At 36.1% G+C, this 27,912-nt stretch overlaps 1 protein-coding gene across 7 annotated transcripts in view; it reads right to left on the reverse strand.

The window, feature by feature from the left end:
- Positions 1-2,163: 2,163 nt before the first annotated feature.
- LOC127876197 (uncharacterized) overlaps positions 2,164-27,912 on the reverse strand; it is a 247,181-nt gene continuing 221,432 nt past the window's right edge. For 2 of the 7 annotated variants that reach the window (XM_052421250.1, XM_052421249.1), the window contains exons 3-4: positions 4,523-4,634; positions 2,164-3,665 (exon numbers count right to left, since the gene is read on the reverse strand). In XM_052421250.1, coding sequence (XP_052277210.1) covers positions 2,365-3,665; positions 4,523-4,634 — 1,413 coding nt within the window. In that variant the 3' untranslated portion in view covers positions 2,164-2,364. Of the gene's footprint in view, positions 3,666-4,522; positions 4,635-4,976; positions 5,156-9,914; positions 10,062-27,912 lie in introns of those variants that run through there. The other 5 variants (XM_052421248.1, XM_052421244.1, XM_052421252.1 and 2 more) reach the window with 4 other exon arrangements.

A 27,912-nucleotide genomic window follows, 5' to 3' on the forward strand; every position in this document is an offset into this window, starting at 1 on the left:
AGCATAATTGATGAGCACACACGAAAAGATTTTTTTTGTATAACATATACACCAGAATCTTTATACTACATGTACATATAGTTGTATAATATTTGTTGACTTCGATTGGGATAAAACATGCAATACATGTATTTACATGGAACGAATAAACCGTGCTAATACGATTTAATCGTTATAGAAGATCGTGCGTCGTTGGTAATTGTTTCCTTGAAACCTACGTCTGTCGTGCGTCGCGTTGCATTTCGTCGTTGTAAGTCCACAGCTTCCAGTCGACAGGACACGTTATTGTTCGATATATTGCAGAGAGAGCGTCGTTGATTATGTTCGTGTGCTGAGTTGAATACTAGTAGCTTGTGTCAGGTTGTCCGATCGATGCACGATATTCAATGCGATACACGATACGGAACTCGATATTGATCACCAGCACCAACCCATGCGAGAGACACCAGACCCAAAGACAAATCTAATAAAAATGTTGGAGGTCCGATAACATTTTTAGGATTAAAGGGCCTCCAGTCTGGTAAAAAAGTTCCATGCGCCATTTTACTTTCATAAACAGAGAAAACAGATAGAAGAACATTTTAAAAAATGGTTGGATTATAGATCGTAATGTAATAATAATATGAACGAGTTATTACAAAATGAAGAAATTTTGTCTTCTACACCCATTCACACGTCTAATATGGATAACTGTTAACATACACTAGTCTATATCATTATTACTGAAAAAATGTCCGGTATTGTCTGGTGAGTACTTATGATTTCCACAATTGGCAGAGACTTAAGGCCTGTACTACTTCACAGTTTTCACATGGGTTGAACACTTGACAACGACCAACGACATTCGAATTTCGATGAAACATTTCCTGCAAAAACATAGAGCGACATTTATATATTTAAACGCCATGTGTCTTTGTAAATTGTCTAATGGCTTTGGTAGTTAAGGAGTAACTTATCGTGTATCGACCAAAAATGGAGACAGGAGAAAGTCCGTGTGGCATAACCGGTTTCAGTATCGTATAATATCACAGGTTATATTTAGTATTGATACAAGACCTTCTAATGGGCACAGGTGGTTAGTGTGTGGCTATTAATTAGTAAAAACATCATTTTGAATGAAAAATAACCAAATTATAACGAAAAATCAACTTCTCTGAAAATCAATGTCACTATCATATATATATATATATATATATATATATATATATTCAAATAAAAAAGACTCGAAAACAGGGTGCATCGCTTTGAACAGCCATAACTTTATCAATTGTGCAGCGATTTTCACGAACTCGGTCTTATTAAACGCCGAAATGAATTTCCTTTCTAGAAATGTGCATATCTTGTAATAGTGTTACACATGCTGGGTCTAATTTTAAGAAATAGCACTATACACAAATCATGTGACATACTCGTCATCGATCTGACCCGATCCAAGACTGAAATGTTCACGGAGTAAAGGGGATTTTGCCTGCAAAGTTCACGGACCTCGGTACCATAATTCAATAAAACGTATGAAAAACATATTCTTACTGTTCTTGCATTACATTATGCATAAAAACTAACTGTCCAGCGCCTTTTGAAACATTTGTTTACATACATTTCAACTGGCCGACATTTTAAGCATACGAGTGATTTCATTGGTCCAATGCGAAGGTGTGTCTTTACACTCTGAATATTTTATACTTGAATCGGACCAGATCGACGACGAGTAGGTTACACGAGTTGCGTATCGTGTTATTTTTTTTTTAATTTGACACAGAACTTGTAATACATATTACAAGATATGTACATTTCCAGAAAGGAAATTCATTTCTGCGTTGAATAAGAAAGAGTTCATGGAAATCGCTGCACAATTGATGAAGTTATGGTTGTGCAAAGCGATGCACCCTGTTTTCGCGGGATTTTGAGTTGAATACCTTGTTATATATATATATATATATATATATATATATATTTGATAGTGATTTTTTTCTCAGAGAAGTTGATCTATCGTTTTAATTTGATTAGTTTTCATTCAAAATGATGTTTTTACTAATTAATATCATAGCCACAAGCTAACCACCTGTGCTAATGAGTACTTGTTTATGCGAGAACATTTCAATAAATCCAGATAATTATGTCCGTGGTAAACAGTAAAGTACGCAGAACAAGCGAACACAGCACTACACCTTTTAGTTTATTACATGCATGCGCCTATTTTTTTTTAATGAACACGTACATTTTTACTGAACACTTATTTATTTAGGCAACCTTGTAATGAATTTATTATAACAATGCATGCAATTAAATCCGCTAATATTTAAAATGAGAACAGTCGACACGTTTCAATTAATCATCATTTGCACTGAAAACGTGCTCCAAAGTTCAGAAGTATTTCCCGGACAAGATTTTATCTTTAAACTCGTTGACCAACTTGGTCATGTCTTTGTTTTCCGTGCGAACGAGGCGTAAGGCGGTGATCAGCTGATTCTGAAGGACTTTCTTTGCCTGAAGCAGAGCGTCAGCCGGGCACTTCCGGAACAGGTCATACTTTGGGCCAACAGGCGGCTCGTAGCCGGGGTACATCTGGGTAACCAGCGGGTTGGAGTAATAGAAATGGGGCAAGTGCTTAGCGTCCAGGGCCGCTTCCAGCAGACTTATGAAGTACAGCAGAGCGTCGTATGTGTTGTTAAGGGCAACGGTCGGGCGCAAGTGACATGTGAACATGACTTCGTACAGCGCGATCTGTTTCAAGTGGTACGATTTCAGCACGGTTACAAGTTGGGGTGGCGACTGTTTTTTATCCTTGGCTAGCGTCTTAGCTCTTACGAAGTACGTCTTCATAATGCGCAAAGCTGTCAGAATGTACTGCCCTCTTGCAGTGGTCCTGATAACATCCAGCGTGTGTTTCTCGTAGCCCGAGGAGTTGATATGCCACACCAGGGTTTTCTCTGTCTCAGAGACGAATTCTAGCATTTGGTTCATGTCTCCCTCCACCCATTTGCAGACCGCGTGGATGGGGCAACCGAGGCGGGTACCTTGGTACGTCGTTGTTGTGTCCTCCCGCAATTTCATAGCAGGAACTATATCCAGGTCAATCTCGCCTGTTCCGTCTTCCGCTTTTCTAAGCTTACCTGCCACCATAAGTTGGTTATGAGCCTCTTCATTGAGATGAATAGTGATGTTTATAGCCGGCGGATTCTTTTTTCTGGTGATGCTAAACTCAACCTCTTTGTTGTCTCGTATCTTCTTTTCAACATTTAGGCTCGCCGCATCCACGATTGAAGTCAGTATCTTCTCGTGAAGGTTCTTCGAGCTAAGGAACAACTTCCCATTCGACTTTACGAACACGCTTTTTTGGCAAAGCTTCGGAAAGGTTTTCTCCAAGTTTTCCCATTTGTCGTCGATCTCGAAGAAACAAAACCCGGGGATTACAACAGAGGATTTCGTCACCGGCTTGGACACTAGCTTCAAGCCTTCTATTTGAAACTGAATGACGGAATCGTACTCGTTCGGCCAAATGACCTTGAGTGCGTCCCGAGAGCTTCCTTGCCGGATGTAAGACTCGATCCTAAGACGCTCATACTTGGCGGCCTCCGCGCGCATCGCGTTCTGGAGCTCTTTCATGACGTAATCAACGGCCTCTCGAGAGCGTGCCCACGGCTTTGACCCGAAATCTATGTCACCTGAAAGAATAACACTCGTTGTTCACTTTTACTACCATTCTATTCCGGTAGCATTTTTATACTTTGTGTCTGCATTACACATATTTCTTCAGTAAAAATGATAACATCTTCTTAATCACTATGTATTCAAACCTGGGTGATAATTATATTTTTTGGAAGTCAATCATGATACGTTGTTATGGCCACTTAACCGCGTTTTACACATGAAATATACATATAAAATGTAAAACAACACTTATTATGCGCATTTAAATACAGTTTGCATAGCCCGAATATACTAGAAAGTAACTCGCAAGGTATTTCACAGCTATAACAAGAATTACTGTAAACACATATTTTTCTCTAGATATACATATATTATACTAAAGCAGGAGTTATATCAATACTGTTTTCAGGCATGCTGATAAGGATGCATAAGGTAAAAATTTCGATATGTATGTTTGTATTAAAATTACATCACATTGTCCCTATGTGCCAGGCCAAACACAGGGTATCCTACATGTAATACAAACTTGTATTTCTTATAAAGTACGTAAAAAAAAAAAAAAAAATATTTTTCCGCCAAACGACGTTACGTTATTGTATGACGTTGACGTCACTTCCTTTGTATTTGTTTATATTAATGTACTACTGATGAAGGCTACGGCCGAAACATGTTTAGTACCAGAAACATTTAAATAAACAGTGACGTGTTTGTACGATTTATTTAATTTTATTATAAAGTACGTAACATACTATTACATGCATTTACGAATTAACAAGCTATAACAAGAGTAACTCGCATGTCAACTTCAATATATGTACATTCTGTCAGGGCATTAATGTTAACTTACTTACTCCATGTATGATTCACGTACCTATCAACTCGGATTCCTTTAAACTCTTAATCCAAGCTTGATCGCATCCGTCGAAGTTGGCTACTGGCTTAACCCATTCGTTGAAGTTGGCGCCAATATGTTTGGGATCTAACTGAAATGACCATTCGGTAGCCTCGTTAATTGATAATGTCCGCTACGAGGCATGGTTTACTGAATATGTACATTAATGTTCGCCAAAAAAAAAACCCATACGCATTTCGTCACCACGCCATTGCATTGAAGCAGAATATGTAGATGATCTTAAATATTGATCTTTGATTTATTCGACGTACTAGAATTTTTGTCACGGACATGGCGTGTCAACCATCTGCCAATAGACTCAGTATAAAGTAATATAAATTATTTTTCGTTTTTATAAAATTAATGTCAATGTTCGAATATAACCAACTTGATGTGCCATACATTACATTCATTTAAGTTTATGTTTACATACGCTCACCCGCTCAAATGCTCTGGATACGTCACCATTGCCCGCCGCCATAACAGTCGGAACTACTCGAGTGTCTTCGGTAATCGATGGAATTTTAAACTCCCCAAAATGTTCCAACTGTCTCCTGCAGTTTATTCGTCGGAGTTCTCGCTCTTAACGCACGTTCAGATTATAATCGGTATCTGAAACATAATCCAGAGCCTAAACGTTCGTTTTAATGATTATTAATGTTGAATTCCACCCTAAGCCACTGGCTAAATAACAAAAACAAATATCATGTGCTGCGTTCATTAAAGGTAAACTAAACATGTTTTCCTTTTATAAGCTTGTTAAATTGTCGTTAAAAGTCATATGATGTTATTATGTGTGCCCATGCGTATAATATAATTATGTGCATGTATGTGGGCGTCTGCATAAAATACATAACGTTATGGTTTCCCAGAGCTTTACTGTGCTATTATTAGCACTTGTTGGGTCTATAATCGATAGGCGAATCAAGGACACACTCTTCTACACAATTCTTTAATATAGCGCGATGCATTGTGACATTATTTTTGTATATTTAGAATTGTTGTCATAATCGATAAATTGTGAAGTTCCTGTATTGTACTTAAGGTTATTATGGATACTCCTCTTCTTCAGTATCTTACGGTGGCATATAGGTGACATTCACTTCTCTTTTTTAAAATTGCTCTCCTCTTTTTTCTAACTCGTGGCCACGAGTTAGCTATGTCGTGGCCACGAGAGAAAAAAAGAGGAGTGCAAAACTAATTAAAAGCGGCGTACAATTAAAAAAAGAGCGGTTCTTCTCTTGTTTTAAATTGCTCTCCTCTTTTTTCTATCTCGTGGCCACGAGTTGCATTATCTTCCAAAAATGCAAAAAAAAGGCAAATTTTTTTAAAAAAATCGGGGGTGGGGGGTGGGTGGGAGGGAGGGGATTCCTGGGTGCGATGGTTGGACGGTTTTTCAAAAAAAAAAAATATAATAAGAATAATAAATATTTGTGTTTTTTAACCGTTTCAAAAAAAAATGGGGGGGGGGGGTGGGGGGGTGGGGGGTAAAGTGTGAGGGTGTGGTGGTCATTTGTGAGATGATCTTAAAAAAATAGGGGGGAGGATTCGGGGGGGGGGGGGAGGGCACGGGTGATGGTTTGGGTGGAGTCTATTGTGGGGTATGTCAGGTAAGAGTAGTTTTGTCGAAGTATCAATCAAATCTAATCATAAATAAAGAAGTTATGGCAATTTTAGCAAAATTTAATAATTTGAATTGAGAGTCAAGGTCATTTAAAGGTCAAGGTAAAATCCAACTTGCCAGGTACAGTAAGCTCTTGATAGCATGAAAGTATTTGAAGTTTGAAAGCAATAGCCTTGATACTTTAGAAGTAAAGTGGATTGAAACACAAAATTTAACCATATATTCAAAGTTACTAAGTAAAAAAAGGGCCATAATTCCGTGAAAATGACAACCAGAGTTATGCAACTTGTCCTTTTACTGTACCCTTATGATAGTTTGCGAGTGTTCCAAGTATGAAAGCAATATCTATGATACTTTAGGGGTAAAGTGGACCAAAACACAAAACTTAACCCTATTTTCAATTTTCTAAGTATAAAGGGCCCATAATTCCGTCCAAATGCCAGTCAGAGTTACATAACTTTGCCTGCAAAGCCCCCTTATGATAGTAAATAAGTGTTGCAAGTATGAAAGCAATAGCTTTGATACTGTAGGAATAAAGTGGACCTAAACACTAAACTTAACCAAATTTTAAATTTTCTAAGTATAAAAAGGGCACATAATTCTGTCAAAATGCCAGTCAGAGTTACATAACTTTGACTGCACAGTCCCCTTATGATTGTTAGTAAGTGTTGCAAGTATGAAAGCAATAGCTCGGATACTTAAGGAATAAAATGGACCTAAACACAAAACTTAACCAAAATTTTCAATTTTCTAAGTATAAAAAGGGCACATAATTCTGTCAAAATGCAGGCCAGAGTTGTCTTACTTTGCCTGCCCAGTCCCCTCATGATAGTTAGTAAGTGTACCAAGTTTGAATGCAATAGCATTGATACTTTCTGAGAAAAGTGGACCTAAAAGCAAAACTTAACCGGACGCCAACGCCGACGCGGACGCCGACGCCAAGGTGATGACAATAGCTCATAATTTTTTTTCAAAAAATAGATGAGCTAAAAAGAGGAGTGCAAAACTAAAGAAAAGCGGCGTACAATTAAAAAAAGAGTGGTGCAGTAAATAAAGGCAGAGTGCATTAAATAAAAGAGGATAGAATTTTCGTCATCTCGAGATCCCGAGTAAGTCAGCCAATCAAATATTGCGTAACATGTGTAAATATTCTGTACGCATATATATAGCTGGTCAAAACAGACAAGGCTCTGATATAACATAACATACTACTATTACTGTTACTACTACTGCTGCTGTTGTTGTTGTTACTGCTGTTACTACTACTACTACTACTACTACTACTACTACTACTACTACTACTACTACTACTACTACTACTACTACTACTACTATTGTATTTATTTTTTGACCTTGCGGTCAAGGATAACCCATGAAAGTGCAAGCACTTATTTCCAATGGGGTCCTTTGGTTTTGCTGAAGAGACAGCAAGCAGAAGAGACAGTATTGGGATACAAGGAATCCGGGAGCGATACCCTAGCTCTTTGCGAATAGATACCTTGGTTCTTTTACGTGCTCAGTGTATAGCACCGATACACGCGAGAATTACCTGGGTTTCATACCAGTACATCTCTAGTTGGGTGGGAAACACTTGAAGCATTTCTGAAATGTCCAGTGCCCCGGCCGGGATTTGAACCGGGGACCTCTGGAATGGTAGACCAGAGTGTTACCACTCGACCACCGCACCACCCCACTACTGCTGCTGCTGCTGCTGCTGCTGCTACTACTACTACTACTACTTCTACTACTACTACTTCTACTACTACTACTACTACTACTACTACTACTACTACTACTACTACTACTACTACTACTACTACTACTACTAGTACTACTACTACCGTAGTATCTGCATTCATTTCTTATTCTTGTATTGAACTTAAAAATATACACAACAGTGTATTATTTAATTAATTCAGTGCATCATTTGAAGGAAAAAAATATATATATTGTGAATGTAACGTAGATCACACATGTTTACTTGTAACTATACTTTCATTGTTTTTAAAGTCTCGTCATTGTGTAATACTATTGATAGGATAATGCAGATAATGCAGAAATAATTTTGGTTCTTATTATAAAAAGTTGTTATATTATAAACACAACAAGTCTAAAAATGAACATTGATTTCTTTTAATTTAGGTACCGTTATTTACAATGTTAGGAACATATACTTTAGATACAACAGAGAAATACTATTTTCATCATCAAAGTATCCATCTCTTATTGAAAAGTTACTTACAAATATATAATACACGGATCTTTGATTGGTCTCAACATACACTGCAATTTACGTTCCATACGGGTTACAAAACTGCACTTGATGACGTTTGACCTACTTATGAAAAGCCAAAATCACTTAAAAAATGAGATAATCCTTCAAGTATAAAATATAAGTTAGTTCAGGAGTAAAATCTGATATTTTACAATTTTGGCAAAGTTACCTCAATTTTTAAAGCAAAATGCAATCATTGACCTTTTGACCTAATTGCAGGGTCGTCAAGCATCCCAGAGGGTGACATCCCCTCCAGAATTGTTTTTAAATGTATTTGCAATCATTATAACATAAAAGGAAGCCATGCCTAAAAAGTGCCATCATGTGTAAGATTTCAGGATATTTTAGGCCAACTAATTAAAGCTAAACACTTGAATGAAAAAAAATCAAGTGCAGCTACAAACACATTCATTTGAAATTAAAAATTTGTTTGTAATTGTTTTCATTGTGTTTACCGAGCAGACAATGTTTCAAAATGCACCATGCGTCATGCCTGAGAAAAAGTTTCGGATTCTACACCTAACGTTTTTGAACAAAATGAGCAATTTCTTGATATCAAATGTAAATTATACACCCGATTCTTCTATACAAGTACTTGTGTCAATACTTTTACGAAAAAAGAACTGTTTAAGAAAATTTGAATCTCAATTTTACTGAAATTTAAGTTTTTACTCATTTCTGTAACAGCCACAATGTTTTCCTGACATACACACACTGAAATAACGTGCATGTTCACCATAGAGCCTGCAACCAATTATTTTGTTCGAATAAAATTAAGCAGATATAAGGTACATATTCCACATATGGAGCACTACCAAATTTCATCAATTTAGTATTTATTTGAGTATCCTAGGATCCAGATTTAGACGGACAGAATGACATACGGACGGACCGGGGGATAATTTATCGTCCTCTCCGGTTACACCGTTTGGGGACTAAATACAGTGGCTATGTAACAAATAAGACATTAATCGTCCTTTTGGTATCGCATGTTTGTACTCAAGTGGGTAGCAGAGCGCCAAGATAAATCCGACAGATAAGCTTGACGATTGACAACTAATATTATTTGTTGTCCGTTCGTCTTGACAACAGCTCGTAAGAAGGCGCAATCGCGATATAACGACCTTATATTTTATTATATTTGCGTGCTTTTTTGCGTTCTTTTGCGTTAACGTTGAATGGCGGCAACACGAAAATCACCTTTTTATAAACATATATATAATTATGTGTCGTTCTGGTGTGTAATCATATTGGCGTCCTTTTAACGCACTAACAGCCAGAACAATCCGGTCGAATTCAGACGCCATACAATCAGAATATTGTGCAACAGCTGGAACATTAATCAATTCCTTTACATCACTTATAAAACCATGCATGCATGAATACAGATGATTTAAACGTGCATTAGGTTAAACAATAATGTTCATCGATGTAACCTCTAAATTGTTGTTTAAACGTAAATACAAATTTACCTTGAGTAAATAAAATCCCAAATACACCCACTGGCTTTATCTGCATTTATTTTTAGCCACATAACCGCTGTGCACGTGAAGCAATATGCCGTTGAAAAGCAGATAATGTGCACTTCATGATTTTGCAATGTAGACACCCACTGTACCGCTTACGGCGATCCTTACGTGTCATAAGAACGTACGACAATTAGTAACATGTCTTAAGACCTTGGGCATCTTTTTAAATTGTTTGTGTAAACCCACCTAAGAAATATATGAAACTGAACCAAATAAATATTCTCTGTCGTCACCAAAAATCGATTTAAGACGAATTTTCTAAAAACGTTTTTTTACCGCATTTATGACCCTCAAACAAAAACTATCCCAAAGATGATTAATTTTTAATATGTTGGAAACATTATGCTGTATTTTCTTTCACCTACCAGGTTAGCCCTCAGCTTCGCGTCTTGCACGCGCACCACAACGAATTCCACGACATGGCAGGCAAAGCTTTTGGAAAAGCAATAGGTGAATAAAATAAATGATGTTTATCTAGTATATGTTAATGCTTAGGGTAGAACGACGTTTGGATACACACTATTTTTGTAACACATAGCATTTCGATAGTCGGACACCTCAGTATACATTCCGTTACCACTACATCATATCAAGAACCGTAGACGATTTGAGCTTAACTGGGTTCCGACGATGCTCAGGTCAGGAAAGTTTTTGATAGACATATATATATATATATGTGTAGTGGGCAACGTTCTTTTCGAGTGTTTTAAGGCATGGCCGGAAAAGTATAAGACAATTCAATAGATTAATGTAATAGAAAAAGCTCGAACAGTGTTCGGCAATCCAATCGGTGACTGTAATAGAAATTGCTCGAAAAAGGTTCAACTTTATAAATGGTCACACAATATTATCACAAACACAATTTAAATGTACCTGATACATCAATTTTTGTGTATTTTAAAATTGTTATGGATTCTAAAGTTATTGTATTTTAATGCATACAAAATATTGAAAAAAAAATGCTGAAACAACAGGACCATTTACTGCATTGGAAACAAAACGGTGTTTTACATTTACATTTAATGTTTTATTCATAAATTATAATTAAAATTGTTTCCGTGCGCATTTGTTTGTCGTAGCAAGTAAGACCTGTATCGCCGAGCTGGACCTGAGTTGGAACCACTTACGGCAACGGGGAGCAGTTGGATTTGCTAAGGGTCTCGATGTAAGTTTGCAATATCATTCGTATACCATAAGACGGGTATACATACTTTAAAGCTTAAAAACGTTGTGTCGCTTCTTAACTTACATGCGTTCTTATAAGTACGGGTTCACATAGAGGTCGGACAAAGGCAGTGACGTTACGCCATCTTTAAGAAGAACGGTCAAATGGAACTTCCAGGCGAAAACGAATTCAACAATTTTGACGGCATTGGCTGAGCTGTTAAAATAGTGGCCGAACAGTACACTTTCATTATCATAGTCACCATAATAACAACTTCTTTCATTTACACGATGCCAGCCCACAAGTTTATATTTCTTCGAAAGCAAAATAAAACATAATATTGATGATCCTACTTCTTTTTCATGAACAAGTCGTGAAATAATGTCATTGTTTTGCAAAACTTTAAGATGTCGCTTTTTTACTATTCAGTTGTGAAATGACGTCATAGCGTGGCTATAAAGTCATTGATTTGACTTTCGAAAAAATAGAAACTGAAACTGAAACAAGATTCATTTGTCAAAGTAAAGGTGTCCTATGAAAGTTTGAAATTACATATAGTATCGTCTCTGTTAAAGTTCTACGAATTGAATTGAAATTCTCTGCATTTTATCGGTGTTTTTTTTGTTGCCTTTATGTTTTTAAGTGATCTGAAATATATTCTGCCAAAAACAATATTGAGAAGATCTTGATTATCTATTGATAGCTACTAAAACATTATCAGTAGATTTTACTGTAAACAGATCTAGAATCTTGATATAGTATCTTAGGCCACGACTTTTTTTTTATTGGTTTACAAAAATTATTTTGAAAATGGTCCATCGGGCGGTCGAAAAAAAAAAAAAAAAAAAAAACCATCGGAAAAAAAAGTTAATACTAATAACATCAGAACAAAGACAACATATCTTTTATAACCTTAACACAGAGACAAAAAATCAAATTATGCAATGAAACACATCTATATCTTCAAATGAAATGAGTCCTAAAAGCACCTTTTGTAACATCAGGCAATTTTAAACACTCCATTACATCCCATTAAAACGAAAAACTGCGCTTCATTTCCATAATTCGATGCGCTTCATTACGCAATGCAATGCCCGTTGCATAAATCTTATATAAGATAAACTACTCATACACAAATTACCCGGTGTGTGTTTGCTCTTACTCGACTTATGAGATCGTACATGAAAAAAATCGAGGTAGATCGATCCATGCGTCGTCGCGGTAATGTTTGTCAAAGTTATTGTTGTCATGAAAACTCGTTGATTTACAACGCAAAACGTCTTATTTGAACTGATGCGAATTAATTTAATCATATTTGTCAACTTCGCTTTTGCTTTATTTTGATAATTTAATCCAAAGTTTAATGTTAGCAAGTGTTTTTTTTACCGGAATTGTAAACAAGGAGTCAGTTAAAGTCTTCCGAAAATGTGCAGTCTGTGTGAATTGACAGTTTGACGTCATCAAAGGAAAGCCGCTTTCTGTCGGAAGCAATAAAGCGACAAATTTCGCGCCGAAAAAATTGGCTTCCTTTGTCTAGCAATCAACATGCCGAACCAATCGTGTGTTTGTTTCTCAATTGCAATCCTCCAATTTGATAAAAGCACGTGCATAGCTCCGCCTTCGAATCTTTTGCCGAGAACGGAGGCGGAGTTTAATGGTTAATTGAGCTAGTGTTTTACGCAAGTTGAGTTCCGATTTGCCGAAATTACTCGGCCCTAAGCATTGAAACGACAAATACATTTATCAATGATTTTCCGAGATATACCGATTTGTTCCGATTTCCAAACTTTCTGTACAGTTCCTATAAACTATGGCGGACGTGTTTACAAAATTCCTAAACACATATATCGTAAATAATGGCAGTGTTTTATTGGATTATTTATACTAATTATCAAATACTTTTTTATCTACTATAATATCGGGTTTGTTTAATATAATTAACATGTTAAACAATATAGTTGCGTCACAGACTCGGAAATAAATTTTGATGGGGTCGACATTTTACTGACGCTGATTTTCTTATTGTCTGTAATTTTTACCCGAAATAAATTTTGAGAAGTGCCCATAAAAGGACTGGTACATAATGTGTCACATTGAAAAATATCCCGATCTCTGCAATATATGTGAACCAATCGTTGATTGTACTTACTTGATTTTATTCGCAACCGTACTCAAACCGGATCGTTTTTTTTTCTCGTTTCGCTCGTTTTGCAGTGCGGTCGGGAATAAAATATTTAAAAAAAAGACGATTTTCCGATTTTATTTTTTTTCCCTTTTTCCAAAAATTAGGGTCGGCGGTTTTGTAAACCAAGAAATATAAAAGCCGTGGCCTTACTTAAAATACTCCTTTTCGTTTCAATGCTCTATGAAAGTTATAATGACGTCATATGTGCTTGTCTAAAATTACGTCATTATGTAGCTCTTCTGTACAATAACTACATTCAAGCAGATTCAGTGGACACACGCTTCATACATATATATGTACATATCGTTAGGACCCCAGCTTGGCTGCTTATAGCGCCCCCCTCAACCGTCATGGTCAGGAACCAACGTTATATCGGGCATTATTGTATATTTTATCTACATTGGAAATGTCCAATCTTTTCTTAAAGGTGTTCAATGTCGACGCTGGTAAAAGGTTCCATGGTTTGCATACCCTTTGTGAGAGGAAGCGTTTCCTCACATCTATTTTAATGTCTTTTTGTTAAGTTTAAGTGAGTTTCCTTTTGATGTATTAGGATTTAGACAGAACAAACTAGACTTCTTTGCGTGATCAAGATCTTCTTTGTCACGCAACAGCTTATAGATCTACCCCTAAATCATGCTTCCACGCACTTTAAATCGTTTTGGGTACGGTAAATGCTTAACAAAATTGACATGGTTAGCTGACCTCTTTTATACTCGCTCTATACTTGCTATATATTTGTTAAATCTACGATGCCATACCAGGTTTCCATACTCCAGATGTGGTCTTATCATTGCCTTGTAGAGTTGTTTAAATTAGTTTATATTTATATGTTGAACCGTTCATATCACTAGCCTTATCAAACTGCTTGCCTTGTTAATACATTTATTAACATTCTCACTTAAGTCGGTAGAAAATAATATTCCAAGCAGTGCCGAATTAATCAACGCGGGGCCCATAGGCAGTGCAACTTTTGGGGCCCACGCCCGAGACCCTAGTCGGCCTATTGGCTACTAGAGCGCCACTGCTTTTAAATTCTACTCCAGCCTAAGCGCCATCATGAACATCTTGAAAACAAAATCACCATCAAAACGATACATGTAAGGTTTTGCAAAAAATAAATAAGTATATATTTCACTTGGTTAGACAATGTCAAGTCTTTATCGGAACATGACATGGATATAAAATAAATGGCTTTTTTAAGTCATTAGATTAGGCCAGGAATGTAAAATAAAATCTCATGGTCTCATTGGCCCATAGGCATTCGCTTACTCTGGCTAATGGGTAATTAGGACAGTATATAAGTATTTCCGTGGATGTGTTCATAGTCCAAACGTACTTCAGCTAACCTGAATAACTTTGTGTGATCAGCAAAAGGCGGATAAGGCTTGTGCTCATGTCGTCAAAATCATTGATATATATATGTTTGCCCGAATACACTGCCTTGAGGTACGTCACTGGAAACTTTGACTAATTTCGACATATCCCTATTCACAACAACTCGCTGCTTTCTAGTAAAAATGTGTGCCAGCAATTTACCATCCATACATATGATGCAAGCTTCTTGATCAATTTCGCACGGGGCACGGTATCGAATGCTTTTCTTAAGTTAAATATATGCAATCAAACCATTTTCCATCATTTAACCATTTTTTCCAAGTCTTAAATGAATGAATAGAACGAAAACCATGGTGAATATAAACGAAACTAATTAATATTGATCATTCATATTGCTAAAACAGTTTCCTCTGATTAGTTTTTCCATCATTTAGCGAGTTATACAAATCAAACTTATAAGACGATCATTTTAAACCTCTTCGCTTGATTCATTTCAAACAAAGCTTTAACATGTCCAATGATCGACAACTACACCATCTAGACATGATTAAAAAAAATATATTTCAAAGGTGTAAATATAGCGGGTTTAGTAACTCTAAGTACTCTTGGATGTAATAGATCCGGCCCTGAAGCCTTTCCTAATTGTTCAATTATTTGAAGAATCTGCTCTTCACCAATCTTCAGATCATTAATCGTATGTCAATTGCTCCTGTTACTTATACATGTAATTGGCACATTTTAACATCTGCTTGAAAAAAGCACTATTAAAGACATAATTGTCCCCTACCGATGAAACTGGAGGAGACTTATGGTTTGCGCTCTGTCCGTCAGTCAGTCTATCAGTCAGTCTGTCAGTCTGTCTGTCACACTTTTCTGGATCCTGCTATAACTTTAAAAGTTATTAATATTTTTTCATAAAACTTAAAACATGGATAGATGGCAATTTAGACATTATGCACGTCATTTTATTTTGTTCCTACGTCAAAAATTATGGCTGCTATGGCAACAAATAAAAACAATCTGACAATGGTGGAGCCGGTAGGGGACATATATTGCTTGGCAATCGTCTTGTTTTTACTATGTCCGTCTGCTGAATGTAAACTAAAGATTCAAATTCTACCCATTAATTTCCGTTAGCGTCAGGATTTGTGTAAAGGCATGTAAGCCCTTCATGCTTTTCAATTCAAAAGCTATCGCTGTTGGTAGATTGGATTGGTAAACTGCTAATGAAAATTTCAGTGACATCAGTATGTCTGTTTCCACATATTTCAGTGTTATTTGTAAGATAGCGTAAGCAAGTACCTCTTCGAATTATTTCGGTGTTACTTTAAATGTTAATGCTTGAATCACTTGATACACCTGAAGCACCACCTTCACTATAAACTATTGCCTCTATGGATTATAACTGCTATAAGATGCATTTTCAATAACCGCATTATACAGGTAAAGGTAAAACTTAAAACAAACGAACTGCTGTCAATTAAACTAAAAGTTTTTACATCTAATGAACTGAAAATATTAGAATAAACTAAACTTAATCAATTGTTAACTGTTTCTTATTTGTTATCTAACGTCGGCATCTAAGGGGGTCTTGTCCCGGATCACGTCACGTGAATGACTGACTAGGATTTGTATTAGAATCGTAAATTTGGGTTGACTGACAGTTTCTTACGTCATTTCTAGGTCTCGATCGTATGCTTCGAGCTTATTGTCTCTTGTTGGAGAATTTATGTTGGGAAATACATGCTGTTGAGAGAGGATTTGAGTTATAGTTTTGGTTTAAAGTATACATGTAGTTCCTCTTTTAGTTTCTTAAAGGCAATTGTTTAATAAAACACACGGCGTTAAGCAACCTCTTCAATCATTTTGATTTTTGAATAGTCTCTGCCTATATGTATAGTCAGGCGTAACCTGAATTTATCTTTAAGAACAGGATTGCTCTGAAGGAATATCCATTCTTTTTTCTTTCAAAAAACAACTTTCCCTGGCCGTGGTCTAGTGCTTCTTTTCTCACCAGTCTAATTGTTTCTGTTGGTGTATCATTTCTTTGCACTGAGCCACATAGCTCATTCACCACTACACTATCATCAGATTTTCCATCCTCAGAGGATTCTTCATTTGATTCTGGCAAGTTGTAAATGGTATATCACATTGTTCTTGTTTTTGTACGGTCTTTCATGTCTACATTGCTTGGTCTTATTCAAATTGTTAGTGTTACTCTGAACTTGGGACAATTTTGATGAACTGACTTTCGATTTTCTTCATTCTCTAAATCATTTTATTTTGTGATATTTGTCGGCCTAGCTATTTAACCAAGCTTTTCACCTTAAATGACCCTAACCTTACGCCAGCAGACCCGAATAAATACACTCCATTTATTTCATTGCCTGTATTTGAGCATAATCCCCCGAAACATTGGCAACATCATCGCGTCTTTGTAGTATATAATGTAACACGGATCAGTATAGGGAAAAGCGGACTACTCTCTGCATGTTCATTTTGGCCCAATTACAATTACAGTGTACGCATTACCGGTAAATTCCGTCCAAAGATTTTCAGGGTAAGTGCTTGGTTAGTAAATCGTCAGGAGAAGACGGAATGTAATATTATACGGAATGTAATATTATAAAACGCCTTATGTTGATAACACAGTATTGCTTTCAAGATATCATATACAATGACCTTTAGTGCAAGAAATTAATGACAACCTATCGGTAAGTGCCATTTGTCTTGCATTGTGAGACAACTCTACCGAAACAGTATAACGTTCATGATAGAAGAGAAAACGTTTAATAATCTGGTCAAACATGTGTGACGTGCACGATTAGTCTGTAAATTTCAAATAACATGTGCGCTGATTTATCGGCTGTAAAATAACATTTTATTTCTTAGTTATTCACAGTAAACCGGAACCGAAACTTTGCTAGGCCTTTAAAATAAACAACAAAGTGTCCGCATTGCTGCTATGATAAGACTAACTTTATTACTAATTGATAAAGAATCAACGTTAAATCAGATTGAAAATACATAAACATTTAAATCTATATCCATACATCATAGAACAAGAGTAGCTTTTCGTTTAGTTTTATTATATTTGTACCCAGTAAAAACATTTATAACAGTTTATCTGGATCTTTTAAATCCATACCCATTCCAGAAAAATAAATCCATTGAGTATTTAAACATCGGTTGGAACGGGTTTGCTTTCGAGGGAAGCGTTGTCCTTTCCGACGTGTTACGTCACAACACGACGTTGGAGAAGCTCGATGTCTCGTGCAATCGCATCCACCCACCGGCACTGCTCGAGTTCATGAAGGGGCTGCTAAATAACAAGACACTGAAAGTGCTCATAGTGAGTGTTTATAACTGTATTTATAACATTAAAAAAATATCTTTAAATATGTAGTCCCTAGTCAATCTATTAAGAGGGATAGTGGGAAGTGATTCCCCGATAATTGTCAATATTTCATCGATTTGCATTGCATAAACGTTCGTAGTCCTCGTAACCGCTTTCTCCATTTATAATTAAAAATATATTTTACACTCTATGTACTAATATAGAGAGTTAAATAGAGAACAGTCATTATCGAGATGTTCGGGGAAAGTAATTACTATGTCGTATAAAATATGTAAAAAAAATATATAAAGTAGGCCTAAATTAGACTACGTTAAAAAATGTATTATGATCCTATAAAATGCTTTCATATTTGTCAGTTGGACCGGAACCCCATCACGCCGTCGTTCGCTACTGTGCTGTTGGAAGGGATACAGAAGAACGCCAGCATGGCACTGGAGCAACTTAGCATGCAGGTACGGCATTTGGTCACTTGGATCCGTTCCCGTCAAGTTGCCAATTCACGTGTTCTAGTCAAAGTTCTGAAAGTGTATATCCCATGGTTTCGTGGTTCATGTATTGCACTCTTACATGTTACGAGTCCTATCGTACACATTGAGGCAGACGAACCGTTTAGGACATGTCAAATTTGTATGGAAATTTATTGCTCAAAGTTTGTATAGTGGTTTCTTCAGTTTTCATCGCCACATAATTCATACTGTCTATTATAGTATAAATCACATGTATTTTTTTTGTAAAACAGAATTGCGTTGGTTTCACAACAATGCATACCTCGACAAAATAAACTTGATACTTGTAACCTATAATTTATTATACATTTGAATGTCCTACATATTCATATTCGGGTTGCCTCGTGCATAATTTTCACGAGATGTCACAATATAAGTACCGGTAAGTAGGCTGGGTATTCTTCCATAAACGTCTGTTTACAGTGGTTAATTTATCAAGCTATAGAACTTATTTTTGTTTGTTCCCAGTGTATTGTGGTGGACAAGGCTTTCCAAGGAGTGCTGGATGCAGTGCGCCAGGAACGCAATTTCCACGTGGTGTATGAAACGTCACTTCCGGTCTCATGCAGAAACAGAAATGACATGCTTAAAGAGGTCAGAAATGCAATCACGTGTAAACCTTTATCAAGGTATTTCATTTAAACAACAATGACGCTTACGGCATATATGTCCGCAAGACCAAAATGCGCAATACCAGGGATTTCAATAGTTTTTGAAAACCAGGAGTCAAATGACCTTTTCAGGGGTCAAATGAATTGTTCAGGGGTTAAAAAACTGAAATTTAGTTATTTAGTTTATTTTGTTGATTTCTCTACAAATATTTTTTTATAACTTTTAGCATATCTTGCCTTACTAAAAACAACATTTTGTGTAATACAAATTACATTTTATGTTCATTTAATGGTAACTTATGCATCAAAATGTTGCAAGGAAAAAAATATGGAGGAGTCAAACGAGAACGAATAGCAAAATGCTTGCATCAAAAAGCAGGGTTCTGCTTTAATTGAAATCCCTGGAAATATGTTAATAATTTCCCTGTTGGTCACAGATCGACATGCGTGGTACGTGCGAAATGGAGCCTCTTTCTTGACATTATGATCGCAGCTCGAGATGTGCAGTACTGAGGGCACGTTCTTCTAAATCATTTTGTAACCCTCCGTAATTCAGGCCATTCAGGAAAAACACGATATAGCTGTGTTGTTTTATAAAATGCAATTTGTTCATAGAAAATATCAATTAATTTCAATATTCTATGTGTTTTCTATGAGATTTAAAGTGACAAAGGTAGTAAAAAACACGTCTTAATGAGCCGTGAATATATTATTCTTTCATTGATTTACAAGCGAATATTATTCTTACTTCTGGCATATTCAATGTAAACACGTCTTAAAGCACACCCATTTACTACGTCAATACCAATGTAATGGAGAGAAACTTTTCTTTCAAATTCTTTTCTAAAAATGATAGTTTTGTGCATGATTGATGTACATTGTATTTGCCAAAATAAATAAATAGATTTACACTAAGCGAATTTTATCTCGAGCTGCCCATAGAATCCAACTACAGAAAACGAAAGGCAGATCGCTTATCACGTGATATACTCAAATGCGCTTTGGATGCATTTCTTCTGGTCGACTTGCAATTTTGTGTGTGTGGTTAACATAGAGTTTTAATGATGCTGTTGCAGTCTTATTTTCCATGATCTCAAAATGTTGAGTGTCATTAAACGTAACATTCCACTAAATCATTGTGTATCCATCCGTAGTCAATCAGACAGAAGTGCCTATGTCTAATGAGTCCCTTTCCACTGCAGGTTTTAAAGCCATTTATCAATCGCATACATGCCTTTAGAGATATTTCTTGTTTCCCACGTGTGTCTGTGTAAGTTTGGTGCATGGATTTTGTTAAAAGATGAACGTTTATGGTGTGTTTATTGAAGAACTGTGCTTTTGTCGAAATGCCACTGCCATAACACTGTCTTCTGATGGTGCCTGCATTTGAGCGATTTAATTTTCATAAAGGTTGCATTTTTTATTCCCATGCCGAAAAAAGATAAACTCGATTTTTATATTGATAGTGGACTTTCCCAATTTGAATAAAACACACACACGAAAATGACTTAAAAGTTGGCCGTTTTATAATGGGACACTATGGGAATTCGATTAAGTGTTAACTTGACGTGACCCTTTTTCTTTATTCATGAATGCCGGTATGTTTGCAGATTAAGATGCACAGTAGGTGTAATAGGGATCTCTTTTCTGGTTCAATGAATACATGGATGTTCGCAGATAGAGTTACGCAGTACGTACAACATCGAACCTCTGCGCCTGCTATACCTATTGAAGGAGCGGAATCGCGCGCAGGACTTTTTCCACAAGATCAACAAGGACCACAACGAGGGACTCACTCCAGACGAGATTGCGTTGCTCTTCAAGGTCAGTTTTTAAACGGGTATTATTTTATTGTCAGATCTATTATATACGTATTAGTAAATATCGAAAACGTACAGTAGCTATTAGTTGAAGTTTTAAACTAGAATTGATAGGACCTTTACAGGAATCCGGTATACCAGTGGCTCGTTTCGTCGTGGACAGGATTATGACATTTATGGACGTTGACAAAGACGGAAAGATAGACCTCGGGTATGTGATATTCTACAATAACAGGGGTTGGGCTGTAAGATAGACCTCGGGTATGTGAAATTTTTCAATAACAGGGGTTCGGCTGTCTGTGGTAGGTATGTTGAGTTATTACCGTTGGTAATAAGTGGATCTACTTGGTTATAAATGTGTTTCCACCTTTATATTCTATTGTTTACGTACGTGTACTAATTTTGCAGATATTTCATCTGTAAATGATAGTCATTAGTTAGGCATAAATGACTTTTGAATAAATGTATGTTAACAAGATGTAAAAGTTTGTGTTCAGTTTTGAATGCAAATATAAAATCACTTTAGAGCTGCTGATTTTTTTTATTCTGCAACTTCAATTGTCATTCTAGCTCAGCTTTGCATTAACGCAAAAGGGGCCTTAGCTTTTCACCCCATTGACCCAGTTTTGAACTCATTCAATATACTTGCTTAACCTGGATGCGTGTTTAAGTAAATTGGCCCTTTCAATTCTTATTTCAACACATAGAATCCTATATAAGTGCATAAATATTAATGTTTCTGTATTTCAGCGAGTTTTTGATTGGCGACAAGAAGATCAAGAAACTTTCTCGAGATCTCGCCCGGAAGTCGATAGAGGACGATACTCATTACAGTCGATACTCTAGAACATTCCGTCAGGCACATATTCAGCAACTAACGTCAAGATTGAAAGTAAAATACTGGTTGTATAATAAATTGTACTTAGAATATAACGTGACGTTGAGGTATAGTTCCAAGTGTATGATGTTTTGAGAGACATTGCACAACATTGTCAAATGTTATGTTATTTTATATGCTGATTTGCTTGATTTGCTTTCAGGTAACGCACTATGTGCCACAATATTGCAACATTATCAAATATTATGTTATATTATATGCTGATTTGCTTGATTTGCTTTCAGGTAACACACTATGTGCCCCAATATTGCACCGGAAATAAATACAATTATGAAATATGTATATCATACGATAGACTAATGCAGTCATTATAAATCTTGCTACTGGCACAATACGACAATTATGAATAAACTAGTTCAAATCGGTGTGTAATGGACACAGTATTATTTATTAGGTTTACATCGTGTTGTTCTTATTGAGATTGCCCTTTACGCCCAACAATCCTTAAATCCAGTGGATAGAGACATCTTTTTTTATCATAACTTACCGGCAAGACTGTTTTTTAGAACCGAAGATCAACTATATCTTGACATTTCCAGTATGAAAGGTTTTGTTTCATGGCGTTTCCTCTTTGTCAATTAAACGTTTACTAATTTTAATTTTAAACATCATAACGGATATCTGTAGTCGTATTTTCATGACCGTTATCATTAATAAAAACACCAGCTTAATTCACACGACATGGTTCACCGCTTTTGAAATTACATCAGGCAAAATCATTGATTTGTATTCATTTCGTGTGCCATCGATAAAGGTTTGTCATATATGGAGTATAAATTATTTCAGTGTGTTAAAATTATGTCGTTTCAGGTGGAAGAGTCACAAAACTACCTTTCCCCAATAACGTCCTTGACCCCATCCCCTGCCAGCAGTCGAAGGTCATCCTTCAATCCATAAAGTTCACCGCCCAGTATGGGACAATAGCCATTCCGACAATATGGCATGGTTTAACTTGCGGCAAAACACTTCAACAATCTTTGCTAAAATTAACGAATGTTAATGGTAGAGCTCAGTTTATAATTTCAAAGTATGTTAATCATTAAATAGAACTTGAAAGCAATCATTGTTATGCTACTGCACTTTACCAAAAAACTTCTTTATATAAATATGTATTGAAAGATATGACATGAAGGAATTTTACGTAAGAGTCGCATTCTCAAAATGTTCAATTAAAATCGCATTTTTTTACCTTAAGTCAAACCATGATACACACCTTAAAATTTTTTTTTTAATTTTGAAAATACACTTATTATTATTTTATATACTTAATACTGTGTACGGTGGCTTGAAGACATTCACTGTCATATACATCTTTAAACAAAATTGCAGGTATAATATTTGTTTGTAAATGCTATGCTTTCATGAAAGATATTATTGCTAAGGCAATTTAACAAATCTTCTTAAACATGATTCAAACTGATATATCAACATTAAAAGATGTTAAACATATTTTACGCTTAAGGTTTAAACGTTAACAATAAAACCAAATATTGATTAATGCATAACCATGACGATTTTTATTGTAACCTTTTGAATCTCTCATTACTTTTTCAACATTTTTGTTATGTAATTTCATTTGGTACTTCACAGGTATTTTTTATTACATTAAAGGGGATAGCGAAACGATACCACTAAGCAAATTAAGAAAAACATTTCTATCATACATCAACATACACAAAACTTGTTACAAAGTGTACGTATTTGCTAAACAAAACGCACAACGCATTTCGTCTCGAACTATCTGATTTTCTTATACACCAATCTGACGATAAAACGTCTGTATCAAATAAATTATCTCCTTCGTATCTACATAGTCTTTTGTGAGTGGTATTAAGGAATGTCGCCTTTTTTGCCGTACACGTGTTGTCCTAGTAAACGGAACAAGTGCCACAACGCGGCATTATTGATTGGGACATAAAACACAGATTTGGCATATGTAGTCCATGCAGCCGATATATTATTCTCTAATTCATAAATGTGTCCGAGTATGTTAAGGGTAGTCTCTTTATGACTGTTAAAATTGTCTGTACCATCTAATTTATCCGTCAAATACTTTTCCATATTACGGACAGGCTCCTGTTTTGTATGTGTATTTTTTGATGATAGGTATTGAAGGTAATATAAAAACGGCCGGGCGTTTATCACAGCTGTGTCTTTCCACCGTTCATTTAACATTTTCCCATATTCTGACTTAGTGTCCCTCCTGTACATTTCATACACCACATGTTTTGGTAAGCAGTGTGACTCTTCTCTTGAAAATGATACAGGTGCCAACATCTTTCGCAAACAATCCATTACGATATATGATGGTGAATTCGAATTTGTTAATTTAATCCGACTTCCGAACTTCTCTAAATCTACAAGGTATGGGGAGACTTCGACCATATAAGGCGTTATATATACCTCTTTCAACAGTTGCTCGGCTTTTTCGTATTGCTGCGTGCACACGAGCATTGAAGCATATTTAAGATAGCAAGAGATGTTTCTGGATCTTAATGACAGTCTGAACATTTCATGAATGTCGTCTGATATCACAATATCGTTTTTTATACTTCGAGACGCTTCTACCGAAGCTATTTCGTTACAAATATCGTTTAGCTGATCTTGCCGTTCGTAAGGATATTTATTGTCATTTGCAGAAACAAACAATGCCTCTTCAAAGTTTGTATTAAAAAAGTCATCTATAGCATTTCTACTTTTTGTTGCTTCACTATCTATTTCAGAGCTCCATTGTCGAAAGGTTATAAATAACGATTGCCAAATAATCAGCGAACATGTTTCTTCCTTGGTTGATGAGTTTATTCCACATAACAACCTTTGTCCAAAGTTGTCCATTTGTATCATGCCAATGAATTCGAGTATCGAACTAATAAGTGATGAAATATGTTTTTCTAGCTTGTTCATTTCGAAGACTTCAAGTTTGTTTTCAAATAAGTTCACCGATGCAATTGTGTAATGAGGGCAAAATCGACGTTTAAGGAAACGTCTTAGCGTGTTCAGACAGTACATGACACACTGAACAAGATTATCATTGCTCCATATGTTTTCAGGAAACTGTTCAATCGTGAAAAGCAAAGACGTTTTCATATGAAAGGTGCTCAAGCGGTTGTCTACTATGGGTCCTAGAAACTCCTTTCGAATCATTTTTGTGAGAATGTATGCCCTCATCTGTACTATGTTAAGGTCAAACATTAGCAAACGTTCTATCATGTTCGTAGACATTCTCCATTGACATAGTGAGAACTCAAAAGTAAAATTTATCTTCAATGTCGAATTACGACGATCATATGTAGAACCCATGTTTCCCGGATGAACAAGAAACACTTCACACTGTTTTGCATTGGTAAGTGTTTGTTGTTTTGGCCAATGCCCGGGCTTTGGTCTGGTAAACAGTACTTGACAGTCATCTGGCAGAGATGGACAATATAAGGCCAATGTATTATCTCTTTGAATTACGTCATTTAAAGAACACTTTAAAGCTGGGCCGTGTTGTTCAACATTTAATGTACTTAATTTTAACCACCTTGCAAGTGAATCGATTTCAGGTTTATTCGAAAGCAAACGTCTTCCTTGTTTATCACAAAAAAATTGCCCAGTAATGTCAGTGCCATCACTGCAAGTGATTTCAAGTTCAGTCTCTGAACCAATAGGACCCACTTGTAGAAAGCAGCATTGCGAACAGCACATATCATCCTTTACAAATAGAGCTGCCAATTGGCCACCTTCGGTTATTTCTGTGCTCTGACCGTGTAAAATAACCTTCATATATTGTGAAACGATTATCGTATCGTAGTCCGAATTCATACCAAGTGTAGTAGAGCCTTCAACTTGACTCCCAATTACACGATAATAATAATACGGCATATCCTTGTCAAAACCAGGTCTATCATATTGTAAATAAAAATACCGTCTAAAGTTAACCATTTCTTCAGTAACACCTATGTCTTCCATTACCTCACATATCTTTAATGATACGGCTTTTTTGCCGTACACGTGTTGTCCTAGTAAACGGAACAAGTGCCACAACGCGGCATTATTGATTGGGACATAAAACACAGATTTGGCATATGTAGTCCATGCAGCCGATATATTATTCTCTAATTCATAAATGTGTCCGAGTATGTTAAGGGTAGTCTCTTTATGACTGTTAAAATTGTCTGTACCATCTAATTTATCCGTCAAATACTTTTCCATATTACGGACAGGCTCCTGTTTTGTATGTGTATTTTTTGATGATAGGTATTGAAGGTAATATAAAAACGGCCGGGCGTTTATCACAGCTGTGTCTTTCCACCGTTCATTTAACATTTTCCCATATTCTGACTTAGTGTCCCTCCTGTACATTTCATACACCACATGTTTTGGTAAGCAGTGTGACTCTTCTCTTGAAAATGATACAGGTGCCAACATCTTTCGCAAACAATCCATTACGATATATGATGGTGAATTCGAATTTGTTAATTTAATCCGACTTCCGAACTTCTCTAAATCTACAAGGTATGGGGAGACTTCGACCATATAAGGCGTTATATATACCTCTTTCAACAGTTGCTCGGCTTTTTCGTATTGCTGCGTGCACACGAGCATTGAAGCATATTTAAGATAGCAAGAGATGTTTCTGGATCTTAATGACAGTCTGAACATTTCATGAATGTCGTCTGATATCACAATATCGTTTTTTATACTTCGAGACGCTTCTACCGAAGCTATTTCGTTACAAATATCGTTTAGCTGATCTTGCCGTTCGTAAGGATATTTATTGTCATTTGCAGAAACAAACAATGCCTCTTCAAAGTTTGTATTAAAAAAGTCATCTATAGCATTTCTACTTTTTGTTGCTTCACTATCTATTTCAGAGCTCCATTGTCGAAAGGTTATAAATAACGATTGCCAAATAATCAGCGAACATGTTTCTTCCTTGGTTGATGAGTTTATTCCACATAACAACCTTTGTCCAAAGTTGTCCATTTGTATCATGCCAATGAATTCGAGTATCGAACTAATAAGTGATGAAATATGTTTTTCTAGCTTGTTCATTTCGAAGACTTCAAGTTTGTTTTCAAATAAGTTCACCGATGCAATTGTGTAATGAGGGCAAAATCGACGTTTAAGGAAACGTCTTAGCGTGTTCAGACAGTACATGACACACTGAACAAGATTATCATTGCTCCATATGTTTTCAGGAAACTGTTCAATCGTGAAAAGCAAAGACGTTTTCATATGAAAGGTGCTCAAGCGGTTGTCTACTATGGGTCCTAGAAACTCCTTTCGAATCATTTTTGTGAGAATGTATGCCCTCATCTGTACTATGTTAAGGTCAAACATTAGCAAACGTTCTATCATGTTCGTAGACATTCTCCATTGACATAGTGAGAACTCAAAAGTAAAATTTATCTTCAATGTCGAATTACGACGATCATATGTAGAACCCATGTTTCCCGGATGAACAAGAAACAGTTCACACTGTTTTGCATTGGTAAGTGTTTGTTGTTTTGGCCAATGCCCGGGCTTTGGTCTGGTAAACAGTACTTGACAGTCATCTGGCAGAGATGGACAATATAAGGCCAATGTATTATCTCTTTGAATTACGTCATTTAAAGAACACTTTAAAGCTGGGCCGTGTTGTTCAACATTTAATGTACTTAATTTTAACCACCTTGCAAGTGAATCGATTTCAGGTTTATTCGAAAGCAAACGTCTTCCTTGTTTATCACAAAAAAATTGCCCAGTAATGTCAGTGCCATCACTGCAAGTGATTTCAAGTTCAGTCTCTGAACCAATAGGACCCACTTGTAGAAAGCAGCATTGCGAACAGCACATATCATCCTTTACAAATAGAGCTGCCAATTGGCCACCTTCGGTTATTTCTGTGCTCTGACCGTGTAAAATAACCTTCATATATTGTGAAACGATTATTGTATCGTGGTCCGAATTCATACCAAGTGTAGTAGAGCCTTCAACTTGACTCCCAATTACACGATAATAATAATCCGGCATATCCTTGTCAAAACCAGGTCTATCATATTGTAAATAAAAATACCGTCTAAAGTTAACCATTTC

The sequence above is a fragment of the Dreissena polymorpha genome, chromosome 4 (genome assembly GCF_020536995.1).
Source record: "Dreissena polymorpha isolate Duluth1 chromosome 4, UMN_Dpol_1.0, whole genome shotgun sequence".
Taxonomy (NCBI): Eukaryota; Metazoa; Mollusca; class Bivalvia; order Myida; family Dreissenidae; genus Dreissena; species Dreissena polymorpha.